Source organism: Lepisma saccharinum, chromosome 28, assembly GCF_977018435.1.
Source record: "Lepisma saccharinum chromosome 28, izLepSacc3.1, whole genome shotgun sequence".
NCBI lineage: Eukaryota > Metazoa > Arthropoda > Insecta > Zygentoma > Lepismatidae > Lepisma > Lepisma saccharinum.
The window spans coordinates 2,614,984-2,638,214 of record NC_139256.1 but is presented as its reverse complement, the minus strand read 5'-3'; the positions used below and the strand labels follow the sequence as shown (position 1 = coordinate 2,638,214).

At 34.4% G+C, this 23,231-nt stretch overlaps 1 protein-coding gene across 6 annotated transcripts in view; it reads right to left on the bottom strand.

The window, feature by feature from the left end:
* Positions 1-23,231, bottom strand: part of DAAM (disheveled-associated activator of morphogenesis-like protein) — a 460,107-nt gene that overhangs the window by 73,631 nt on the left and 363,245 nt on the right. For 5 of the 6 annotated variants that reach the window (XM_083114203.1, XM_083114204.1, XM_083114205.1 and 2 more), the window contains one exon: positions 16,055-17,392. The exons of the other annotated variant lie outside the window; for it this stretch is intronic. In XM_083114203.1, the coding sequence (XP_082970329.1) occupies positions 17,099-17,392 (294 nt within the window). In that variant the 3' untranslated portion in view covers positions 16,055-17,098. Of the gene's footprint in view, positions 1-16,054; positions 17,393-23,231 lie in introns of those variants that run through there. 6 annotated transcript variants of the gene reach the window in all.

Here is a 23,231-nt window from a genome sequence, read left to right as displayed (position 1 = left end):
AAGAATAAATTGCGTGGACAACGATTTTCGTCGGCGGAAGACGCCGTTGATGCGTTCAAAAACCATATTATGGTGGTGTCTCAAGAAGATTGGAAAAACTGCTTTGGCTTTGACAAATGGTTCGAACGAATGCAAAAGTGTATTGACCATAAAGGAGAATACTTCGAAAAACAATAAAGCAGTTTTCAATGCCAAATTCCTGTTTTTTCATTGTTAGGCTCAAAATATAAATAGTGACTCTCGTAAAACAATAATAAGGAAACACTACTTGCAAGTATGATAAAAAAAACACCAGTTCAATGTCAATCTATTTGTACTAAAAGTCGCAGAGAAATGCGATATATGAACTTACCTGAAAAGAAATGTTCACCCCATCGCTCTGCACCGTATGTTTTGTTCATTAATTCTCGCCATGACGGCGTATTCTAATCAACAATCGGAAAATTCTGTGCCGTGAATTGCACCTTCTGTTCTTTCTCGGAAAATTCTAGGATAAACGTGAGTGCCTGTTTTACCTAAACAACCTAATATTGTACAAAGTATACCATCGTAAACAAGGTTCAAATCTCCCCCAACGCCCGCTTGAATTCCGAAATTTTACAAGAACCCGCCACAATCATGGCTGCTCGATCCCACAATGGAACAGTTTGTGACGTAGGTGAAACACACATCTTTAAATATAATAATCTCTTGTCCGCAAGTAGTACGATAACTCATCAATACATTTTCATAAGCCTAACAATCTCAAATTTGTATTTTCGTGGCGGGGTGGGAGGTTGGTGTATTGTACTTTGTCAAAGTAGTGAAAAACTGTGTACGAGGAAGGGTAAAAGAGTACGTACAGTGGGATCCATGAGTATTACCGTGCAAATTGTCCATCACCATGTTCGTGCACTTTATTTGACCCAATAAGAACTTCAAGAATTAAAAGACAACCCAAAGCAAGCAGTTGACAACTTCTGTACCAGCATACATAAAAATCCACCCCTTAAAAACACATAGGATGTAAGAGTTAAATTAATGAAAATAGTCATGGGCAATTTGCACGGTAATACTCATGGATCCCACTATACACAAAACCTCATATCTAATTTGCATGTTTGCCATTTCACGTCAGTTTTCTGGTTTTTGAACTTTAATTGCGATGCGACAATAAAAATGGCTAACGCACTCATGGTAGTGATGAGGAAAGTCATAAACATTCATACTGTACTCGGAATTTTAACTGAAGACCTTTCTTCCAAGTACTATAAATTATATATACACATATATATACTAATGTCCAAAATTAAAGCAACAAACGAAAATTCTTTCTCGTGTGTCCATTTGACCACATAATACGATCAGGTGATAGTAATATTTATGATGTCATAGACAACTGGTTTAAGATAGAAAATAAACTAACCTTAACGTGCCAGGATTGATCAACAAAGAAATCACGATAGCAACAGGTTAAACTTGGCAAATTTATAAAAAAAAATCACACGAGGAAAGGATTTCTGTTTGTTGCTTTAATTTTGGACACTAGTGTATATATACATAGATATATGAGAGAGGTTTGCACGCTGGCCCAGACCAGCAGTACTAGTTCAAAAATGCATCTAGCTTGTCACTAGCATACATTGCATGTTTCTCTAATTCCCTCCCCTTCTAGTTTATAACGAAAATTGCCTCGCAAAAATAGACTAAACTTGATTGAAATTACAACAACTAATTATGCACTGTTCTTGAAATTATATAAAAACAAAACTGATATGATTCTTTTTCGAACCTGTCCCTTTAATCCCAGATTAAATAAAAACCGGACACCTTGACAGTATTGAATCTACAAATTTAAACTAATAATTTCGCGCAACAAGGTACTTGGCTTTTCACCAACGGATACATATACTTGAAATTACACACGTCCCTTAATTCCCTCGGATACGACGTTTCTCTAAGAGTAATAACAATGTCAGTTGGCTTGTCACCAAACAAATAAAAAAAAAATGCGTGGACTTATCTACGTATTTCGATGAAAACAAATGGTTGATCCGTGAACACTAGCCATTTGACCAGCCCCGCCACTCTACCGGCACCGAGAGAACCTTCCAAAGGTTTCCCCCTCTTGTCCAAAAAAACGTAAGAATACCAACCCCCGTTACTCAATCAGTTCTCTTATATAGGCGATTCGAAAGAAAAAAAAATCAGTAAAGGGAACTTTTTTTTCAACGCCCCCTCAGGTTGAAAGGACAAGATTTTAAAACTAACAGCCTTCTGCAAGCTGGCTTTCACCGTCACGAAGTCCAGCCCCACAGCAGTTTATATTGGAAACTGTATAAAAAAGAAGTACAGCTGTCACTAAGAAAAATAACATTGAACGTACATAAAAACTAATTATAAAAAAGGATCTTGTAGTGATTCTATCATTAAAAACTGAATAATTAAATGTTCCTTTAGCAAAATAGGTATCTTTCTATTGCTCCGCATACGTGCGCACGGAGGGGGGAGCAATTACCCCCCTCATGGGCGTCTAGAAGGGGGGCAAGGGGGGCCGTGCCCCCCTGGAAAATGAAAGTCAACCAAAAATTATGTATTTCACACATATAATTTCATTTTAGCCACAATAATATCTGTTATTTATTGCATGAACATCATAAATTCAAATTAAGTAATGTTTTTTTTAGGGAACAACACTATTTTTGAAGAAAATGTGCCTTGTTTGCCCCCCTGGAAAAAATCCTGCGGACGTCCATGTACCCCCTTATCATCGACGTCCACAGTTTTTCCCCCAGGGAAAGGCAAGAAAGGTATTTTTTCCAGGTGTAATTTCCATAATTGTGTTGCCCCTTCAAAAGACACCACTTAACTTTGAAAATATTACGTTCCTGCATCCCAATTTAAATGATTGTGGCTGAAATCAAATTATATGCGTGAAATATATACTTTTAGGTTGGCATTCATTTTCCAAGGGGAGGTGCCCATCCTTGTCCTTGGCCCCCCTTCTGGATGTTCATGCCCCTACATGATAATACTTTCACCTAGAAATTTAGTGTAGGGGATCTTATCGTCATTATTAAACAAATACTCATTAAAAAATGAAATATTTTCAAGTCAATGAAAGTTCCAAGCAACTACAACTACGGTTTGTTCTCTAGCAAGTTTCTTGATATTAACACTCCCACATGCTTTATTCGTCAATTATAATGCCTCTTACGTTGCTGCATTTAATATAGAATGTGTAAAATTACAGTAAGGGGATTTTCGGTGAGTTCGGACACACACACTATATACGCTGGTGTTTCGTACCAATCAATACAATAAAACAGTGATGGAGGAATGAGGTTTTCCTTTCTCGACTGAACTTTCATCAAGGCTTTCATCCTAATCAGAGGGTTTGCACATGCCTACGTTGCTCAGGTGGGAAGGACGGCTCAAGGTAAAGTTTTCACTGGGCGAGGTGGATTTTTGGCTTCCCCATCCCAACCCCCTCAGATTTACAATGCCACCCTCTAAATTTGCACCCCTTGCACCACCCCTCAATAAAAGATATGATCATGTTAAATATTTACGGTTCTAACAAGGGAAAAAAATAGCTTCATTTTTAAATACCTGAAGTGTTACTGTGTCAAAGAACACGTTTATTCTAGGTATGTATTTACTTAATGCCTACGTATGATATCAAAATAACAGTAATCTCCTAGCTTAACTGTTACATGATTTTGCAATATACTTATTATATTATGCAGTAGTAACTTTCATTAGTTCTTGTCTACTCAAGGGGGTGCAGCAGTTTGACACACCGGGTAGTCACATGGCCCTTAACCTCTTGACTACCACTACATACAGCCGGTACTATTGGCCGAAAAAGGAAATATTCTTGCATGGTAATGGCGAAGAAAATGTACGAATGCCTCTGGTCAGGAAGGACCGAAGTCTACTTGTTGCTGTGACGTCATTTGAAGCACGTGACTATAGCAAGCAATGAGCAAAGCATGCTCGTTGCACCATCTGTTGCTGAAAGTACGTAACTGTGCTATTGAGGAAACCTGTGTGTTTTTGTTTAGTTGCATATTCTGTAAAACAAAAGCAGAAAAGTATGGAGGAGGGGGATAGTAGTTTTTTCGGATTATGTTCCGGAAGAAGAGGAGAGTGACTGTAGTGAGTCTGAATTTTCAGATATATACGATGTGGAAGACTAAGAAAACTCTGTCAGAGATTGGACATATGTGAACGATCCTTTCAGTAATGCATGTGGGAATCTGTGTTATAAGTTTGAAAATGACTAAGATGTTCATCCTGCCATCATGGCTGAAGAACTGTCAACACCTGCAAGTGTTTTGAAGCATTTATTTTTTCGCATGTTGTAAAATATTTGTGTGCATGGACTAACAAGAGAGCCGACATGGAGTAGGTTAAATTGGATCATCCGATATTGACAGATTTTTCAATATAGTTAGGATTTTCAAATTTTATTGTGTGTTTATTTGTTTTTCAACACCCCTTTACATGTGTCTGATGGGAGACTGAATAATGTTAATTCTAATCATTTGAGGGCCTCCCCGATGGGGTAGTGGTAACGTCCTCACCTTGTAGCAAAGGGTTCCCGGGTTCGATACCTGGTGGAGGCACATGACATAGTGGTTCAGATTCCACTTTAAACTGTAGGTTCAGTCCCAATTAGCTTTTCTGTGCATAAAGTGGACTTAAAACAACAATTCTAATCATCATTGAATACAAAAATTATTGAATTAGGAACCAATGTGATAATGATTTTTTTGCACTATCACTGGGTGTTGCCTAATGCTCTCCGCATAGCATGGTCGTGGGATTCTCTTCTCTCTCTACAGGCTGGGATTCAAAATATTAAGATTAGAAAATATTTCTGGCCCTTTGTCCCCACGACTTTTGTTGTACTTATTGTAAAGAAATGTGGCTTAGTAATGAACATTGGAGAAGGATTTACTATGTAACTGTGATATGGTCCATAACAATTTCTTTGTTGTTAATTTGAGAGCAAATTTTATCTTTGTATTTCATGTAGTTTCTTACACACAGATAAATATTCATCGACATAATGTCAAACTATTGGTATTTCACTCCACAAAACATTACATACACTAAATATATTGAGATGTTCCTTCCCAGAGATAATGCAGCTGAATCATTAACAATGAATACTGTAAAGGTTTTGTGTAATTAGACAGGACTAAACTTCAATAAAATCATAAAACATAAGTGCAGGTATAATGTTAGGGGTTTCGGATTTATTTTGCCATTATTTTTAAGCAAACAAAAAATCGCATATGCGACTTTTAGAGCAATCAAAGCAGTGTTTATGAAAAAAATAATGCAATGTTACTGGCCTTGTCATTGTTTTACCCAAGCCAAGGAGAAAAATTTTACAAAGTGTCACATTTACCAATACTTGTAGGCAAATTTGCCAGAGTTACAATAGTACTTTGATATCCAGTATATGTCTGTATCTTATCCATAAAAATCCTTATATTTATGGCATAACAAAATAGTACATACATTTTAATAAAGTTAGAAACAAAACAAATTTTTATGTAGTTCAATAATCATAATGCAAAAGGATCTCAAATCCAGAATTGCCAAACATCAGCTGAATACACTAATGCTAAGGATGTACTTAGGGGGGGGGGGATCCAGGGGGCCAGGACTCTCCTCGAAAGACTTACATATTATTAAAATTAATTAATGAAAATATAATTGTTTTCGCATTTGTTGTGTAATCGATGCTGGAAAGAATTACATTGGGAACATAGAACTTTGATGGACAGTACCAAAGAGGATTTAGGCACATTACTACTTATGTTAATAAGCATAAAATATTATTCAGGAATTGTACTTTCGTCAACTGGATCTAACATCCTTTTTTGTTATTCAATAAATATTAAATTCGTTATCTATTTGATATTAATTCCTTTGCCAGAGCAGTTGTTTCATAGAAAAGTTTGGCGATCTTAACAACACGTAAGCTAGATAATGAATACATACTCTCATATCTATTTTTATAGTCTTCTTACATGTTCATTGAATTAATTAATATTTAATTATTATTATTTCTGAGACCTTAGTTCAAACCCCGCCCCCTCCCCAAAATATATTTCTAGATATGTGCCTGACTGATGCATTGTTTGATCCACCAATTCATGCTTGAAATGAACCTAGGTGAAAGTTATAAATTGGCATTCTTTACTCTCAGCTAGATTGTGAGGATGTTGCAGCTTGCAGTATTTACAAATAATAGAAAAAGTTCAAGCATCTGACTGATATTAATTTCCATATTGCCTATCTAAGGATGTGAATTATTCTACTGCTTTCTTTATGTTCAGTGTGCATGCATCTAAGTGATTGTGATGCATGTCCAATAAAGTATTTTTCAGATGTACATGTGCGTACTTTACATACATACATTTGCATGAGATCCTTTCTATGTCTAAATGTGGCCCAGGCATGCCCTTTTCATATCCAAAATATGTGTCCAGCAATGTAAACACGATGTCTAAAAATGTCCAGATTAGGTCCAGTTCTAGTCCAGAATACAGAAGGTTGATCAGGATATATCCAAACGACTTTCAAGCAGGCCCGTAGCTAGAACTGACCTCCAGGCGGGGCTCACAGGGGCTTTGTAAACCAAGTCCATTTTTCAAAAGTGTAATAGTATTAAATGAAGGTAAATTATGTGTGTCGGGGGTCATTAAGTTAATTTAAAATATAAAATTTAGAAATATCATACAAATATATATCTTCTAAAACATCTCTTGAAGTGCTAATGACTGCTACTGACACCATCCCTTAATACACACTCCATACTATATTTGATGATACAGATATTTATATCGTACATGTTAAAATGTACAATATTCACTTAAATCATAGTGGCTACCGTACATTCCACCCCCGGCCAAAGCAATAGAACTTGGGATCTGTTGACATTTGATGCAGATGCGGAAGGAATGTGGATAATGAAATCAAAGTCACAGATTTCTGCCAAACGAGAGGCTGCAACAGGGGCAGGGAAGGTACACATAAAGAAGGCTCCCTATGAAAGAACTTTCTAAAGTCTAGAGAATCTTCTAAACACTTGCCGCTGCTTAGATTTCTGCTCATAAACAAGATGAACGATCGAAGTTGTAAACAAAAAATATATTTTGTCTACATTTTCACTCCACCTCAAACAAATTAGAATACAAAATAGTTTTACCTAATGTCAAGGGGGCTGGCGGCAGTGCCAGGGGAGGCTTACGACCCTGTCATGGGGGCTGAGACCCCCTGGTCCCTGCCTGGCTACGGGCCTGCTTTCAAGGTGTTCTGACCTTGTGAAATGCCAAACCTGTTGTGTTCTATTGGACCACCAGCATTGTGGACTATCACCCAGTTTTTCCATTTTAGCAAATAACCTTTGAGAATGGGCATTGGAATCCTATCACAATCCTCTCTGCAGGCTTTCCAAAGCCAAGGAAGGGCGTGTAGATGGTGATGCTTCAGACCATCCGAGTGCACAGAAATCCACAGGACTGGCATCAGGGCTTTTCACCGAAATGTCCTGAAATGGGCTAACACAGATCTCGGTTTCCCACTTCATCTCCTGATAAAAGCGGATGAATGTTCGGGCAGAATGGCTTGAGGCTTATCCATATAAATGCGGATCTGTCGAGTGCTCTCTCTCTGTACAAATGAGGGGTTTCTGTAAGGGAGATGGGAGTCACAATAGATGACAAAGTAGGCAGCATTCACTTTTACATTTTTCTGCCCCTTACGTATCTGACACTTCCCCACATAACCGAATCCGGTGATAAACACAAAGCCCCAATGGCATATTCTCCCATGTTACCTGGTTTACCTCCAGTAAACCATTTTTTTTTTCCATAAAAAAGGTAAAGTGTTCCCCTGTGCATAGCACCACGCCATGAAGGCGTATAGGGGGTGTGGGGGTAACGCCCCACACTTTCTTGATCCGGTCGTGAGTGGGGGTGATGTGATCAGCATCACGCCCCTGACCGCCTTTACCCCCCAGGGTTTCCCCCAGGTACCCATGTTATTCGACGCTGGGTGGGCATGTAGAAATTGCAGGAAAATTTGGAGTTTTTGGACTAATGTTCTTGTTTTACTTGCCTGCCTGTATTCGTGTCTAATTTCTATTATATATAATCAAGGTGGATTGATTTAAATAAATAATTTATAGAATAACGTACATAAGGATTTTGTAGATATCAAAATCACTTTTAGTGAAAATACATTAATCTCGTAATCATTTATTAGTGTTTATTAGGCTGTAAGAAAGGGAAAGAAAAACAAAATATATGTACTGATGGCGTGAAGCTCATATGAAAGGAAATGTCATATGTAAACTGTAAACACGCTTAAATTTCTCTGGATTTAAAATTCAATAATTTTTATAGGCAAAAATAGCAAACATTTTGTGTAGAAAAATGTACAAACAGTAAATAGTGTAATTATGATTAAACTGTAAATAAACATGGCAGCAATTTTGCAAACTAACACTTAAAAAATACCAAAATTCAGCTAAAAAGACTAAAAATTATTTTAAGTTACAATTGTAGAGTACATCCAGAATGTTTTATTCTACCGGAAGAAAAATTACTGAAATTATGTATTATAGTTTCACTAACACACTCAACAAACATTTCCATGATCGGTTCATGTGTACAGTATCAGAAACTGAAGAATGTACATTTAAATATAATTTATTTTTTATTTGCTTTAATCTAAATTTTCAAATACTTTACAGGGGTATTTTCTAGAAAAGGCCTTTCTATAAAAAACATATATCTATATCTATGGTGCCAAAAACCATACCATCAACTTTAAGCAAGTTTTTTTTTTTAAAAAAAATCTATTTAAATTTTAAAAAAATCATCAAAAATGATTTTTTAAATAAAAATAGTGATTTTTATCCATCCATTAATATAATACAGGGTCTTTCTTTTCCCTTTGTGTGCCTGACAGATGCACACTTGGCGGCCGCCCGGACGCCAACTCCCGTCAAATCGCCTCAACGAGTGGATGCACGAGGACAACATTTTCAACATCCCCTGTGACAAGGTACGTGCTTATTTTGATTGTATTTGTAACTGTAATTCTGAGAACTTGAAAGTCACATCAAACGGTTTCCGTAGCAGAGATATCACACGCGATTTGACGGGAGTAGCCGTCAGTTGCCCAAAGGGCAGAAATAAAGTCTCTGCGATTAAGAAAAGTTTTCTTTCATCATTATAGACTGAAAGAATTCTCGCAAGTTTAATTAATAACAGTTTTCAAAATGTTACATAATTTTTATATGAGACTTTTCAGTCCTATATTATTTACACCATCCACGGTCATCGCTATTACAAATCTAAGGAAGGTTAAATAAGGGCTTATAAACAGGATGAGGATTGATAGGCACTAAAAACTCTCAAAATAAGCAGGCAAATAAGAACAAAATACAAAATAGGTACTAACCGTTCTGCACATGGCCCTACGACACCAGGGGTCCCAGGTTCTATTCCTGGCCTGGGCATGGATGTTTGTGAGTGTTCATTCATCAATTTCATCATATCACTCATCTCCATCTTCGCAAATTAGCCAAAAGTGGCACAAAAAGCAAAGGAAAATAAATGAAATCAAATCAAACTAAACGTGCTGAACATTTTTCATCATTTTCATGGATTAGGCACTGAAAAAGCTGTTATCTTCGAAAGAAGCACTTGTGACTAAAACGTCACAAAAGAACACTATACCTGTGAAACATGAATACAAATCACTCGGGCACATAGTGGTTCTGGTAATTTACAATGCATTACAGAGAACAATGATATAGAAACTAGCAAGAAAATTTTTGGATCCTATTTTTTTGCAGGCTGTAATCAATCTTGATTTAATAAGTTGCAAATAATTTCACAGGACGCCAATGCATTCTCTCCTTTACAACTTTTGTGCCTCCCCAATGGTGTAGTGGTAACATCGTCGCCTTGTGATCAAGGGGTTCCATACCCAGTGGATCCAATTTTAAACTGTAGGTCCAGTCCCGATTAGCCTTACTGTGCATAAAGTGTACTTAAAACACCAACTCAATCAATCAATCAATGAATACCACTCAGAAATGTCTGCTTTTAAACAAAAACATTATCTTGTGAAGGAACAAGAAAAGGCATTTGATGGCAAATCTTTAGCCTATTATTGCATAAAGTTTAAAACAAATCTCCGGGATCAGCCCACAAATTTCCTAAAACCGTGCCAAAAACAAGTGGATGCACGAGGACAACATTTCCAACATCCCCCGTGACAATTAACGTGCTTATTTTGAATGTAATTGTAACTATAATTCTGAGAATTTGAAGTCATTTCGAAGCTAGTAGCTTCCATAGTGGAGATATTGCACGTGATTTGACGGGAGTTGGCATCCGGGCAGCTGCCAAGCATGCTGCCGTGAGGCACACAAAGGGGAAAGAAAAACCCTGTATAATATAATATTAATATATAATAAGTAAGAATTGTTGCAGTAAACGAGTATGCCACAACCGAGTTCATTCATGTAACACTGGGGTTGATCCAACTTACCTGCAGCAGCAGCTGTATTGTGCTGAGAATTCACTCATGTCCATTCGCTCACCTGATGAATACTGTCGATTGGCTGTTGGGATTCAATCATGGGGTATGCTTCTCTCTTCTTTCGCATCTCGTTACCTCAGCACTCAGCATCTTCACACAACAGACCACATGGGCATTGGCAGAGGGGGTCGAACTGGTCCCCGCTAGAATTGATATTGAAATTGCAAGAAAGCAGAAAGCTTGTTATTCTTATTATTCATAACAGAATTATATTTCAGTTAATATTCAAAGAGAATAACCAAAGTAAAAAATGCATTAGATCAAAAAAATTATGATTTAATTTCAAGAACTAGGTTATGTTATCTCATTTACCCGGTCCGGTATAAATCAAAGAATATAATAAACATTTAACAAAATAAGCCCCTGTTAAAGGACATATAAAAAGGTGTACAATGACATACATCAAGGACGTTTTAGGTTTACTAGGCACTACAAGAGGATTCTTTTCTTTAGTGAAGTACGCCATTGGAACTTTAACTTGACAATTATTTAACTAACCTAGCTCCAAGAATAATATGTAAATGAATACACAAGAAATTTGAGGTTTAATTTTGCACTAAAAATTGAATAGAATATTAACTCATAATATGATCACAGTCTGCCTGTTAAATAGAGGATAATTAGCAAGTAATGCAAGTGAGCTAATATCACTGAAATTATTTATTTCTACACAGTCATCAGTATGTACAAAAATACAAAAATGTTCACAATTTACTTCAATAGTCACCATTGAAATGTTACAATGGCACTTGAAGCCATGCCAGATACACACGATTTTCCTTACGTGAATTCAACCTCTTTAATTGTACACTAGGTGACAAAGACATCTTTCACTTTGTTCTGAATATTATCGGAACAAAAATCATACCCTGTGTATCAAACAGGTTTCTAGCTGGTAACAACTTTGAGACATATGCAATAAGTAATGCTACTAAATGCATTATGTATCTACTAATTTCACATAAAATATTATTACATAAATTGCAAAGTAATTTTACTGATCTCCATATAAAAATTTCTGTGCCAAAAGTCTTACAGTAACAAAGTACAAAAGTGATATTAATGCAACTACAAATATTCACATTAAAAAATTCAGTGGCAAATTTATTTACCAGAAATTCAATGTTGAAAAGTTCGTACACCCTCTTATCATTCAATGTGGTGTGTAATCACAAATAAAAGTCTTACTTGAGCTCGTTTCTAATCACATAAATTAGTATTAAACATTTAGAGCCTTAATTTAAACACAAGTTCCCACTTACAAAGAATCAAGAGGCTAAAGGAAGGTTGTGAAAGGTGCAGGACTTTTAAATAAATTCAATTCTGGTCCAGGAGAGAAAATTAGCCAGCGTAAATGAGTTCTGGATCGTAAAGAACCTTTTTATCTGTAAAGTATTTCAGTTTGGTCCAGGAACTTTTCTTTCTGGATCAATTTAAATGTGGTCCAGGTACAATTTTTTCTGGATTAATATAAATATGGTCCAGGAACTTTTTTTTTTTTTTTTTTTTTTTTTTTTTTAAATGGGGCCCAAGTTCCGTATTGAAATGAAACAATACGACACTTGGACCAAATGTAAATTGTGCGAGAAAAAAAGTTTCCGGTCCTGTTGTGGAACCCAATAAAATCCATTAGAATTTATGGGTACCTGGACCTTAAACAACCTTGGGTAAAAGTGAATTTTCGACTGCTACGTCATTGATTATTTCTAAAGATACATTTATCTAAGCAGCAATGATTTTTTGTTCATTAGCAAGAGCTACAAAGTGATAAACTAATAAGGTAATAGAAACAGTTATTAACTATTGTTGTATATTATTCTATGCAATTATAGAGTAAATCTTTGGGTTTTAGTGAAATGTTCCCCATTTCAAAAGATACTTGCAGACAAATCAAATTATGTAAAATCATATCTATTCAGAGTATCAACGAAAACTTTCAAAAATCTTATATGTATTCCTGTTGTATATGTATTTATAATACTTTTAATAAAATAATAAACATGTACATGGAGCAATTAATGAAAATGTCTTGAATCTTCAATGGTTTGATCTTCTGAACGAAGGTATTTATCAGAGATATTGCGAAACACACTTTACAGCATTTCTTATGGAGATCTTAGGTTAGAAGATTGAAATGTTCAAGTTGTAATTAACTTCTCCAGGTGTGTTTTATTAACATTTTATTGTTAACATGGGCAATTGCCAAGGATTGTAGAAGAGTGTAATGTCAAATTAACACAAATATTCTGGTGAATAATCTAGGAGAATTTGTAAAGAAATCTAGATTTATAAAATTTGGATATCAGCTTCGTTCTTTGAAAGACACGCTTTCTAAAAGTCATAGTGTGACAGATCGAAGTTCAAGCAGAACTCTATTAATTTCAGTTTCCAAATATGTGAAATGTGTTACTCAAGACAAATTTGTATTACATATAAGAGAAATATTAAACACAGTTAGGAATAATACTTTCGGAGTCCTCTGTATATTTCTTGAAATATTTAGCCATGAAGACAGAACAACGTAATATATAAAAGTAATTATGCACTTAGTAACAAGTAAATGAAATATTATCCAATCAAATTACAAATGAAGCACACAAGAGAAAACACAGCACACACAAAAATAAAAACTTTTGAAGTTATATACAGGTGTTTCTTAAACTCCAGTTTATCCTTCACAATGAAGCTGGAAACTGGTGAAACACCAGAACTTTAAACATTTTTATGTGTGCTGCATATCCTGTTGTGTTCCCGCTGACAGACAAGACAAATGCATTCTGTTCAGCACATTGTGTTTGAAAATATTTGTGTGATGGTTCAGATTTACTCACGTCAATCTTCAAGAACAATGAAGAATTCACAAGAAGGACCCAGCTCACCAAAATCATCTTGATTTAGTTTTAGTTACTCTAATTAATAATAGTAGGGGATAACAGATAACGTTTTCACCTGCCTGTTCCTTGCAGACAGAAAACATGGAAGAGAAAAGGACGGCAGGAATTCTTATTTCAGTTTTTCTTGTATGTATGCATTGCTTGCATTATAGAATTATTTTCTTGTAGTTTACGGTTATTACAAGCATAAGAAAACAGTTTTTCTTTGTGACGTTTCAGGAGAACACACGCTCCTTTCATCAGACATTTATTTTCCTTTTGACTAAAGATACAGTTATAACAATGGTTAGTAATTTTTAAACAAAAAGAATCCGTTATATAATGGACGTTGTCAATGTTACATTGTCGTAATATAGCAACTTAACTGTGAAAAAAAGCAGTCTGTTGTATTTTTATTTGAGATTTTTTAAATTATGAATCCCAAATATCATCAGTTAAGTTGCTATATTACAACAATGTAACATTGACAACGTCCATTATATAACGGATTCTCTTTGTTTAAAAATTACTAACCATTGTTATAACTGTATCTTTAGTCAAAATGAAAATAAATGTCTGATGAAAGGAGCGTGTGTTCTCCTGAAACGTCACAAAGAAAAACTGTTTTCTTATGCTTGTAATAACCGTAAACTACAAGAAAATAATTCTTATTTCAGGCTATATGGAAACAAACTGATTAGCATTTATGTTTTAACTTTGATCATCTAATACATATTAGCCTGAATTTTATTGGGTACAGCATTGTTTACAGTAAGATAATAAATTTGTCACTTTATGTTTAGTTTCTTTACATCAATACAATTCTTTTAAATCTTTATTCCAATCCCAACTTGTGTATGGTATTATATTTTGTGGAAATGAACCTTGTAGCAATATAATATTTATACTACAGAAAAAATTGTGATTTATGGTAGGAATTACATCTAAAGAATCTTTCAGAAAAATTTTCAGGGTTCTAAACATCTTGCCACTTCCCTCTCTGTACTTATATTGCCTCCTTGTGTGTGTTGAAATAAATTTCATGAATTAGTTCGTCACAACAACTCTATATTATTGAACTTCAAGGCATTACTGTTAGATTATGATTTAATGTATTTGCCAGCGTATAAGACACACTTTTTCCCTTTAAAAACAGGCCTGAAAAGCAGGGTGTTTCTTATACAACGATACTCAGTTTTTGATTGCATTCATTTCCGGAAACTTTCTCTGCTCCGAGTTGGATGATGAAGAAGGTTAAAATGTATTCTTTCCTAGTTAGATTAGGTAAGTTGAAAGCAGACCCACATATTATTTTATATTTCAAATACTGTAAATTAATTGTAAATTCAGTGATAAAGATTTTTCATCAAAAATGTGTGCGAAAAAGGGTCTTATACGTCAGCAAATACAGTAATTTCAAGTTTCTCCTCTTAGAAGTTGAACTAGGAATTTTTCTGGTACAGATTAAATTATAATACTTGTTGAAAGTCACCACACACAAATGCAATTTTTGCAGCAGAAAAACGTAACTGAAGTTAGATTAATAAATCATGAAGCACTTACGAGAAGCCGAACATATTGTTATATGACATGTCATACTACTAGTGCCTAGATCATAGCAGTAAACACTTGTTTTTTACTTCATACGAAAACTAAACTGTTTGCATATTTTTCACAACAGTGAGACATTGTTATTACAGAAACACAGAAAACACTTTCAACAATGCTATACTTCAGAGATCACAAGTATGCTATTACCATTACAGTAAGCAATAATAACTATGCATGTAAAGACAATCTAAATCATTGTTGTGTATTTTAACGGTATGTCTTGTATAAAAATCGGTAAACATTTATTTTCAATAGATAGTATTTATTTAATTTCAAAATTATTATTTTCAAAAGAAATTAAAAAAAAAAGAAATTGTCAACATAGTATCCTTCACATGATTTCCTTCTGTTTCAACTCCATATTTATTTTTGTTGTTGCTTGAATTTGAATACATCCAAATGAAGTAAAGATTAAAATAAAATTAATATAAAGACTTTCTTAACTTCGTGGTGTATCACCAAAGATAAAATTTCTATCAATTGTAAATAGTTACCAAATTCTAATTCAGGTCAGTATGCATAAACATAACACATCAGTATCATCTATTATGAACTAAACAGTTTATTAGTAAAATTGCCAATAATTTTACAGGTGTAGTATTTCTACAAATAGACTGTAATTTAGTGCAAAAAATTCTGCCATTTTTTATTTCTGAAACGAATTACCCTGGTTAGCAAATGGCTAATATTCAGTTCCATTTTTCAAGGTACAATCCATTTCAGCCATCTGGTTACATTAATTAAGAATGTCAATGAACCATCCATATTCTTCAAGGAATATGTGCAATTTTTTTTATCAGATTGGCAGAATATTAGTTATTGGTATTGGTAAATTTTATATCTTAACTTTACTAGTATTGGCAAAATTTCATGTTAGTCCATCATTACAAAATTCATTTGAAACATTTACATTAGATTTTCTAAAGAATATTTGAGGTTTGAACGTGGATAATTTCAAACAACATACAGTTCTAAATGACATTACACAGGGACATTTAATATTTCTCTGCAAACAAAGTAGTTGATTTACATGCACTTCAGTTTTGTTACCAAACATAAAAATAAGGAGATAATATGTAAGTGGCACACTGTTTGAATACTCTTGTATATAAATACAATTTGGACATCAGAGAATATTATATGTACAAATTTGCATAATCCCTTATCCTGCGGAACTGCACTAATCTTCCTAACATTTTAACGTTCTGTGCTATAAATGCAACAAAAAAAAAAAAAGTGCGAAAGGAAGAGACATAAAATATTTACACAAAATTTAAAATGGGTTTACATGTTGTAGCAACGGTTGATTTAACAACAGCAAAACACCACCACTAACATACAATATTTTACAACAATATATTCACATATTACATTCATATTTTTTAATTTTTATGTACACTATTTATATGCATATATAAAAAAATAACAATTATACACAGTGAGAAATAATACAACAGGAAACAAGAAGAAAAGGAACACGGAGACCACAATTTCAACCTAACATACTTGCGTACAGAAAGGTGCAGGGCGTTATACATGAATATAGTAACTTAGGATTATGCAATATCTAACATAACAAAAATACTACATTTTTAATTCTTTGCATATTGTACTCTTTCGCTGATGAAATGTTATTTATATCACATGTAAATTAATGGGTGAAAAAATGGCATGTTAATGACTCTAATACGATAATCAGTCTTTTACACCAAAATCAAAATGCACTAACATCCATACTAATGCAGTTTGTGTATGGTACTTACTGCTTACGTGACAATGTCTGTTTCTCTTGTTGGTTGACAATCATTTCATAGATTTTGTTTCGCAAATTGATACACGAAAAAGAAAATGCTTTGGATTATGCTAACGTAATGTAAGTAAACACACTGTCGTCTGATGCTCCTCGTCTCACCGTGCACCACATTTACTTGAACGTACAATATGATAAATTACGAGGATTCTCACGTAACATACAAGAACTTCCGAAGATCCTTTTAACCAATTCTGCCTCCACTCAACACCCTCTCCCTCGTTTCCTCCCTGTTGAGGCTGTTGACTCTCGGCGGCGAGTTTCCGTTCGTGATTCTTTTCCTACTGCGTTTGAACTTAGCCATGTCTTCTCCGAACACGTCTCCCGTTCTCAGAGCAGAAATCAAATCGTCGAACTCCCCTTTGGCGTCTCCGCTTGTCAGGCCGTTGCTTAAGCCGTTTTTCAGTCCAAGGCTGTTCCCCACTTTGGCAAGGATGCCCTCGCGGCTGTGCTTTCTCTCCATCGTTCTCTTCTTCAACTGGAAAGCAACAGGAGAAGTATCAGCTGATGATCAAAGCATGGTCAGGAGAGAGCCCAGGATTTTTGTAACAACGAGAGGGTTACGTATACTTTTTTTTAGTAGTTAACCCCAGGGTGCAAAATCATTGGACTGGTGAGGAGGTAAAAATATCTTAATCTCCACACACAGGCTCACCAGATATATACATACATAATTTGAATTTGCATCTTATTTTCTTCCGTTGACCCTTGATTAAAAGGGCATGGAGAACGTCAAGATACATAATGAAATAATAAACACAAAAGATGAAACATTGTATAGTACATTACATCACTACACCAAAGTAAAAATTGAAAAATACACTTCATTACACTACAATAAAAATAAAAAAACACTTTATCATTGTTGCATGATTGAAATAACACAATTAAAATACACATTGTTTAGTACATTGGTCTTGTATTGTCTTGTTCCATGAATTCTCTGATACTGTAGAGAGCTCTCTCTGTCAAATATTTTCTTTTGTTTGTATTTGTTTATTTTTTGGAGATATCAGTTTTATGTCATGAGGCAGCTGGTTGTAGAATATTTTCCGGGCATTCATTGGTGATTGTTTTGAGATATTGAGTCTGTGTTGGTTATGGTAATAATTATCTTTCCCCCTTGTATTGTGGTTGTGTAACTGGTTATTTTTAGTCATGCTTCCAGTATTTAGAACAAACGTTATAGCCTTATAGATGTATAGGGAGTATATTGTCATTATTTGTTTTTCCCTGAATAATTAACATACGACATACATATCTATAATGTTATTAAATATAAAAGAAATTACTAAATTTTTATAAATACATTATTATAAAATACATATAAAGGAATTAATTTGTTACTTTTACATACATCAGATATTTATAAAGTAGCAAACAAATTCCTTTACTAACTGGTAATACATCTCAAATTACAAAAATGTAGTTGAAAGAGTTTTATTATGTAATAGTTGAAATTAAATAGTTTTTGTTTAGTTTTGCTTTCTTTTAATATAAAGCAATTAGAGTTCTTACTTATATTTGTCTTGCATTCTACTCTTACTCTTTTTGTGCATACATCGATATTGGTGTAGATCTGTTAATGGTCTCTTGAAATAGATAGTGTGTGCTTTTGCGATATTATCCTCAGTAAAGTATATTTGAAGTCAAAACTAATTGCTTATCTTTTGTTGTTACAAAAAAAAAAACTCCCCCCTGGAAATTTTTGGAGGGGGGATTTTTGAGTCCAAGATTGTTGATGTTGCCCAGAATTTCGCACCCTGGTCAGCCCTCATTTTGCTATCTTTTCCTGCCTTTGACGATCTCTTCTTAAACATATTGGGAAGGGTTATGATCTCCACCAACCCCACCCCCTCGGAAACACCACTGAGCATGGCTGCATATGAAGGGTTTAATGAGTCCAATCCCTTCCCATCGGTTAAATAAACATTTTGCCTTCATTTTATAACATGAATACATACTGCAATGTTGAAAGAGGCCTGAAAATTGTTATGTATGGTTTAGTAAATGATATATATATATATATATTTGTTTTGATTGTTTTGCAAAATGAGCATTTTAAATTTTCGTAATGAAGTATAAAAATAAGAAACTGAAACAATTCAGGGAAAAGATTAGTTACAGTGGCATCAACATATTCTGTTCAGATCGAGGTGGATGAAAAACATTTCTCTTGATTTCTTTATTTAAATAGGATTTTTAAATATAAATCGATTTTTTTATTAGAAAAAAAACCCACTTAAAATTGCTTGTAAGGTTTTTGGCACCATACATATAGATATATGTTTCTTATAGAAAGGCTTTTTCTACTAAACGGCCTTGTAAAATATTTGAACAGTTTGATTAAAACAAATAAAAATATTTCTAAATACACATTTTTCTGTTTCTGATACTGTATCTACTATGGACATATTGTTGAATGTGTTATTGAAACTGATAATAATTTCAGTAACTTTTCTTCCAGTGAAAATAAAAGATTTTGGATATACTCTATAATTGTAACTATATAGTCTTTGCAGCTGAATTTTGGTTACAGTTTAATGATAATGACATTATTTATGGTTCAACATGATTAGTATTTTGTATATTTTTCTACACAAAATATAAAAATTATTGAATTTTAAATCAAGAGAAATCCTGTGTTTACATTTCCTTTCATATGAGCTTCACAACATCAGTACATATATTTTATTTCCTATATTTTCCTATCTTAGAGCCTAGTAAACACCATTAAATGATTATGAGATTTATGTACTTTCACCAAGTGTGATTCTGATATCTACAAAATCCTTATGTACATTATTCTATAAATTATTTATTTAAAGTGATTTAAATCAGTGTATATTTTTGTTAAAAAAAAAATCACCTGATTTAAATTAATCGACCTTGGTTCAGATGTTGCACAAGGAAAAATTTCTAGTCCTGGCTGTGATGACAACAGTAGTAGCTTAGGGTGACCATAATATTTTGATCGAAAAACGAGACACCTCAACACTTTCCAGTCTGACTGTTTTCAGGCGTCTTTTACCTGTGGACGGACGTTTTAGGGCATTTTTTAAAAAAATACAGAAAAATACATAATTAATGGTATCACAATGTATTATATATCAAATAAAAGCTTAGATTATGTTCTAATAGATAATTCAATTAGATGTTACATTTTTATAATTTACGCATTGCAATATTTATTGAAAAATTACGTATTTTTTGTATTTTTGATCAGCATAAACACGCACTGTGTACATTATAAAAAAACAACGAAATAACGGTAAGCCTTTACCCAACCAACATAAGATGTTCTCTGGTGGTGAAAAATAGAACTATCTCCAAGTGTCTGCAACGATAATCACATAAGGTTCGGGCAGCTAAATTTAAACACAACGGAAATACGGTGATCGTATCCTAGCTGATTGCCGACCGGAACGGGTGTTTTACTCGGTTCGCATCAAGTCCGATTCCCTACCGGAAAGTGTCAAAGAGGTCAATTTACACCCTCCCCCTTTCTGAAAAATTGTTTAGGCCTAATTACAAAATTATTATTGTTGTTATAACGTTATTATTATTTAAAAAAATATGGACCACATAAATGATAAACAATGAATGAGATATGATCTCCTGTTGAAAAGGGAATCTCTGTGTGACATTGTGTTTCTGGGTTACTTCTGATCAACTTTTGGTGTTAGTCCTACGTTGCATTTGAGAAATGCCAGAAGTAATTATTGGAACCAATCTTCTTGAGAACAACTTTATTCTTCACCAACCGTCCACATATCTGACACACAACACATAATTTGTCATTTGAGTTTGTGTCAAGATGAAGGAATTTAAATTCTTGTTGCAGGTCCATATTGAAACTAAAATATGCTTCTTGGCCATGCAAATTCGCTGCTCTACAAATAATGGAACACATACCACCCGTGACGTGAGCTAACTTATACAGTAAACTTCTGTCTGCTCGAATGTTCTCAACGATATTTTTTATGATTTGTGTGGAGTGCTTGAAACGCAGTCCAGCCATTTTACCAGTGTTACAATGACGCTAGTTTAAAAATTCAAGCAATATTTCTATTTTCAAATTTGAAATTGGATTTCAAGCTAACTCCTAGACTTTTATAAAATGGGACAAGTAGTGTTTTTTTTTAATAGTATCGATGGGATGACCGAGACATGCCTCTGAAACAGGACTGTTCTGGTCAAAAAGGGACGTATGGTCACCCTATGATAGCTTGAAGGCTGGACTTTTGGAGAGCAAAGTATGCTGACGTGCATTCTTAAAGGACAGTTTGTGCATTCTTGCGAGATGATGAAATGGTATTCACAAATGCTTCCACATAAAGTGCACAATCTTAGGTGCATTTATTACGACTGAGTCAATACAGATATCGGCTGAAATATTTCCATCAAAATCATCCAATACCATTGTTTTAAGTCGCTAGAAGCACAGCCAAGAGCAACAGTTGTTCACCCTTACTTGTGACAGGTTGGAAGGCCAGCACAAGTTCTGCATGTGGATTTTCCAAGAAATGCTGGACAAACCCCCAACCTCCTAGGAAGCAGATGATTGACAAGATCAAAGACATGGGTAAAGGGGGAGCTGCACCCAAACTTCTTGATGGCATGTAACAGTTGGGCTGAAAAGTTCGTAGGCTGACTCATAGATGGTGTTACTAGAATTAAATCCATGTGATTTTTACTTAGTACTAACCTTCAAAAGATACGTGTATAAATTTCACAGCTGCCGGATAATTAGTTTGTGAGATATAGCATTGTGAGTGAAGCAGCTTTTGTTATTGTGAAAAAATGGATAAAAAAGAATTTCGTGTGTTAATAAAGCATTGTTTTTTGGCGAAAAAAAATACTGTTGAAGCCAAGGCTTGACTTGATAAACATTATTCGGACTCTGCACCAGGAAAATCAACCGTTGAGAAGTGGTTTGCTAAATTTAAACGAGGCGAAATGAGCATCGAAGACGATGCATGCAGTGGACGCCCCAAAGAGGCTGTTACCGACGAAAACATCAAAAAGGTCCACAAAATAATTTTAAATGATCGTAAAGTGAAGTTGATCGAGATAGCTGAGACTTTAAAAATATCAAAGGAACGTGTTGGACATATTGTGCATGAATATTTGAACATGCGAAAGCTGTGTGCAAAATGGGTGCCGCGCATGCTCACAATCGACAATGCACCGTGTCACAAATCAATGAAAACGATGGCAAAATTATATGAATTAGACTACGAATTGCTTCCCCATCCACCATATTCTCCAGATCTGGCCCACAGTGACTTTTTCCTGTTTGCAGACCTTAAAAGAATGCTCGCTGGAAAGAAATTTAGCACTGATGAAGAGGTAATCGCCGAAACTGAGGCCTATTTTGAGGCTAAAGAGAAATCGTACTATAAAAATGGCATCGAAAAATTGTATGACCGCTATAATCGTTGTATCGTCCTCAAAGGCAACTATATTGAATAATAAAATTGAATTTTGTCAAAAAAATATTTTTTACTATGTTAGCTTACGAACTTTTCAGCCCAACTGTTAACTACCTGATAAAAGCTGTGTGGAAATTTGTTCAGATGGATGAAGGTTGTGAATGTTCAATCGGGGAGGGAGGGTTGTGGATTCAATTTATTTCCTTCTGTGCAAGTCTTTCATGTGATGGTATTGGCTGATGCTGCAGTGACTTGTTTTTATTGCAAATTATGGAGAATAAAGGAGAGCAAGGCATAAAGAGATCCAGCCAAATTAGTGTTATTTTAATAACTGTTGCTATTCTCCTTCTCCTATCAACTCAAACACAAAGAATGAAAAGTGTTTACGTGAAACTGAAAAAATAGAGTCACATTCCACCGATTTTTAGGTGTAACTACAACACTTTTAAAAAAAATCTTGCAACATTTCAAAAACTTCTCATCCTCTGAGTATAGAGAAAAGTGACATTAAAAAATGCCAAATGTCACAAGATATTTTAAAGTGTTATAATGCTACATGATAATAACTTGGGAGTTATTTAACTCTTTCGCTGCGGAATTCTCTGGCACACAATATCCCTTGGCTGCGTAATTAAATTTGAAAAAATATTTTTTTTATAAACAAATAGTTTTCACAATTACATTGCGTTATATATGAGAGAGAACTTACAAAATTCATTCCTTGCACTGGAAAACCATTCTGTAGTCCCTGGTGGTATGATATTTTGAAAAATTTTGAAATTTTGAAAAAATTTTTTTAGAAAGAATAATTTTAAAAAATTACATTGCAAAATATGTTATAGAGAAATTACAAAAGTCATTCCTTGCACTGGCAAACCATTC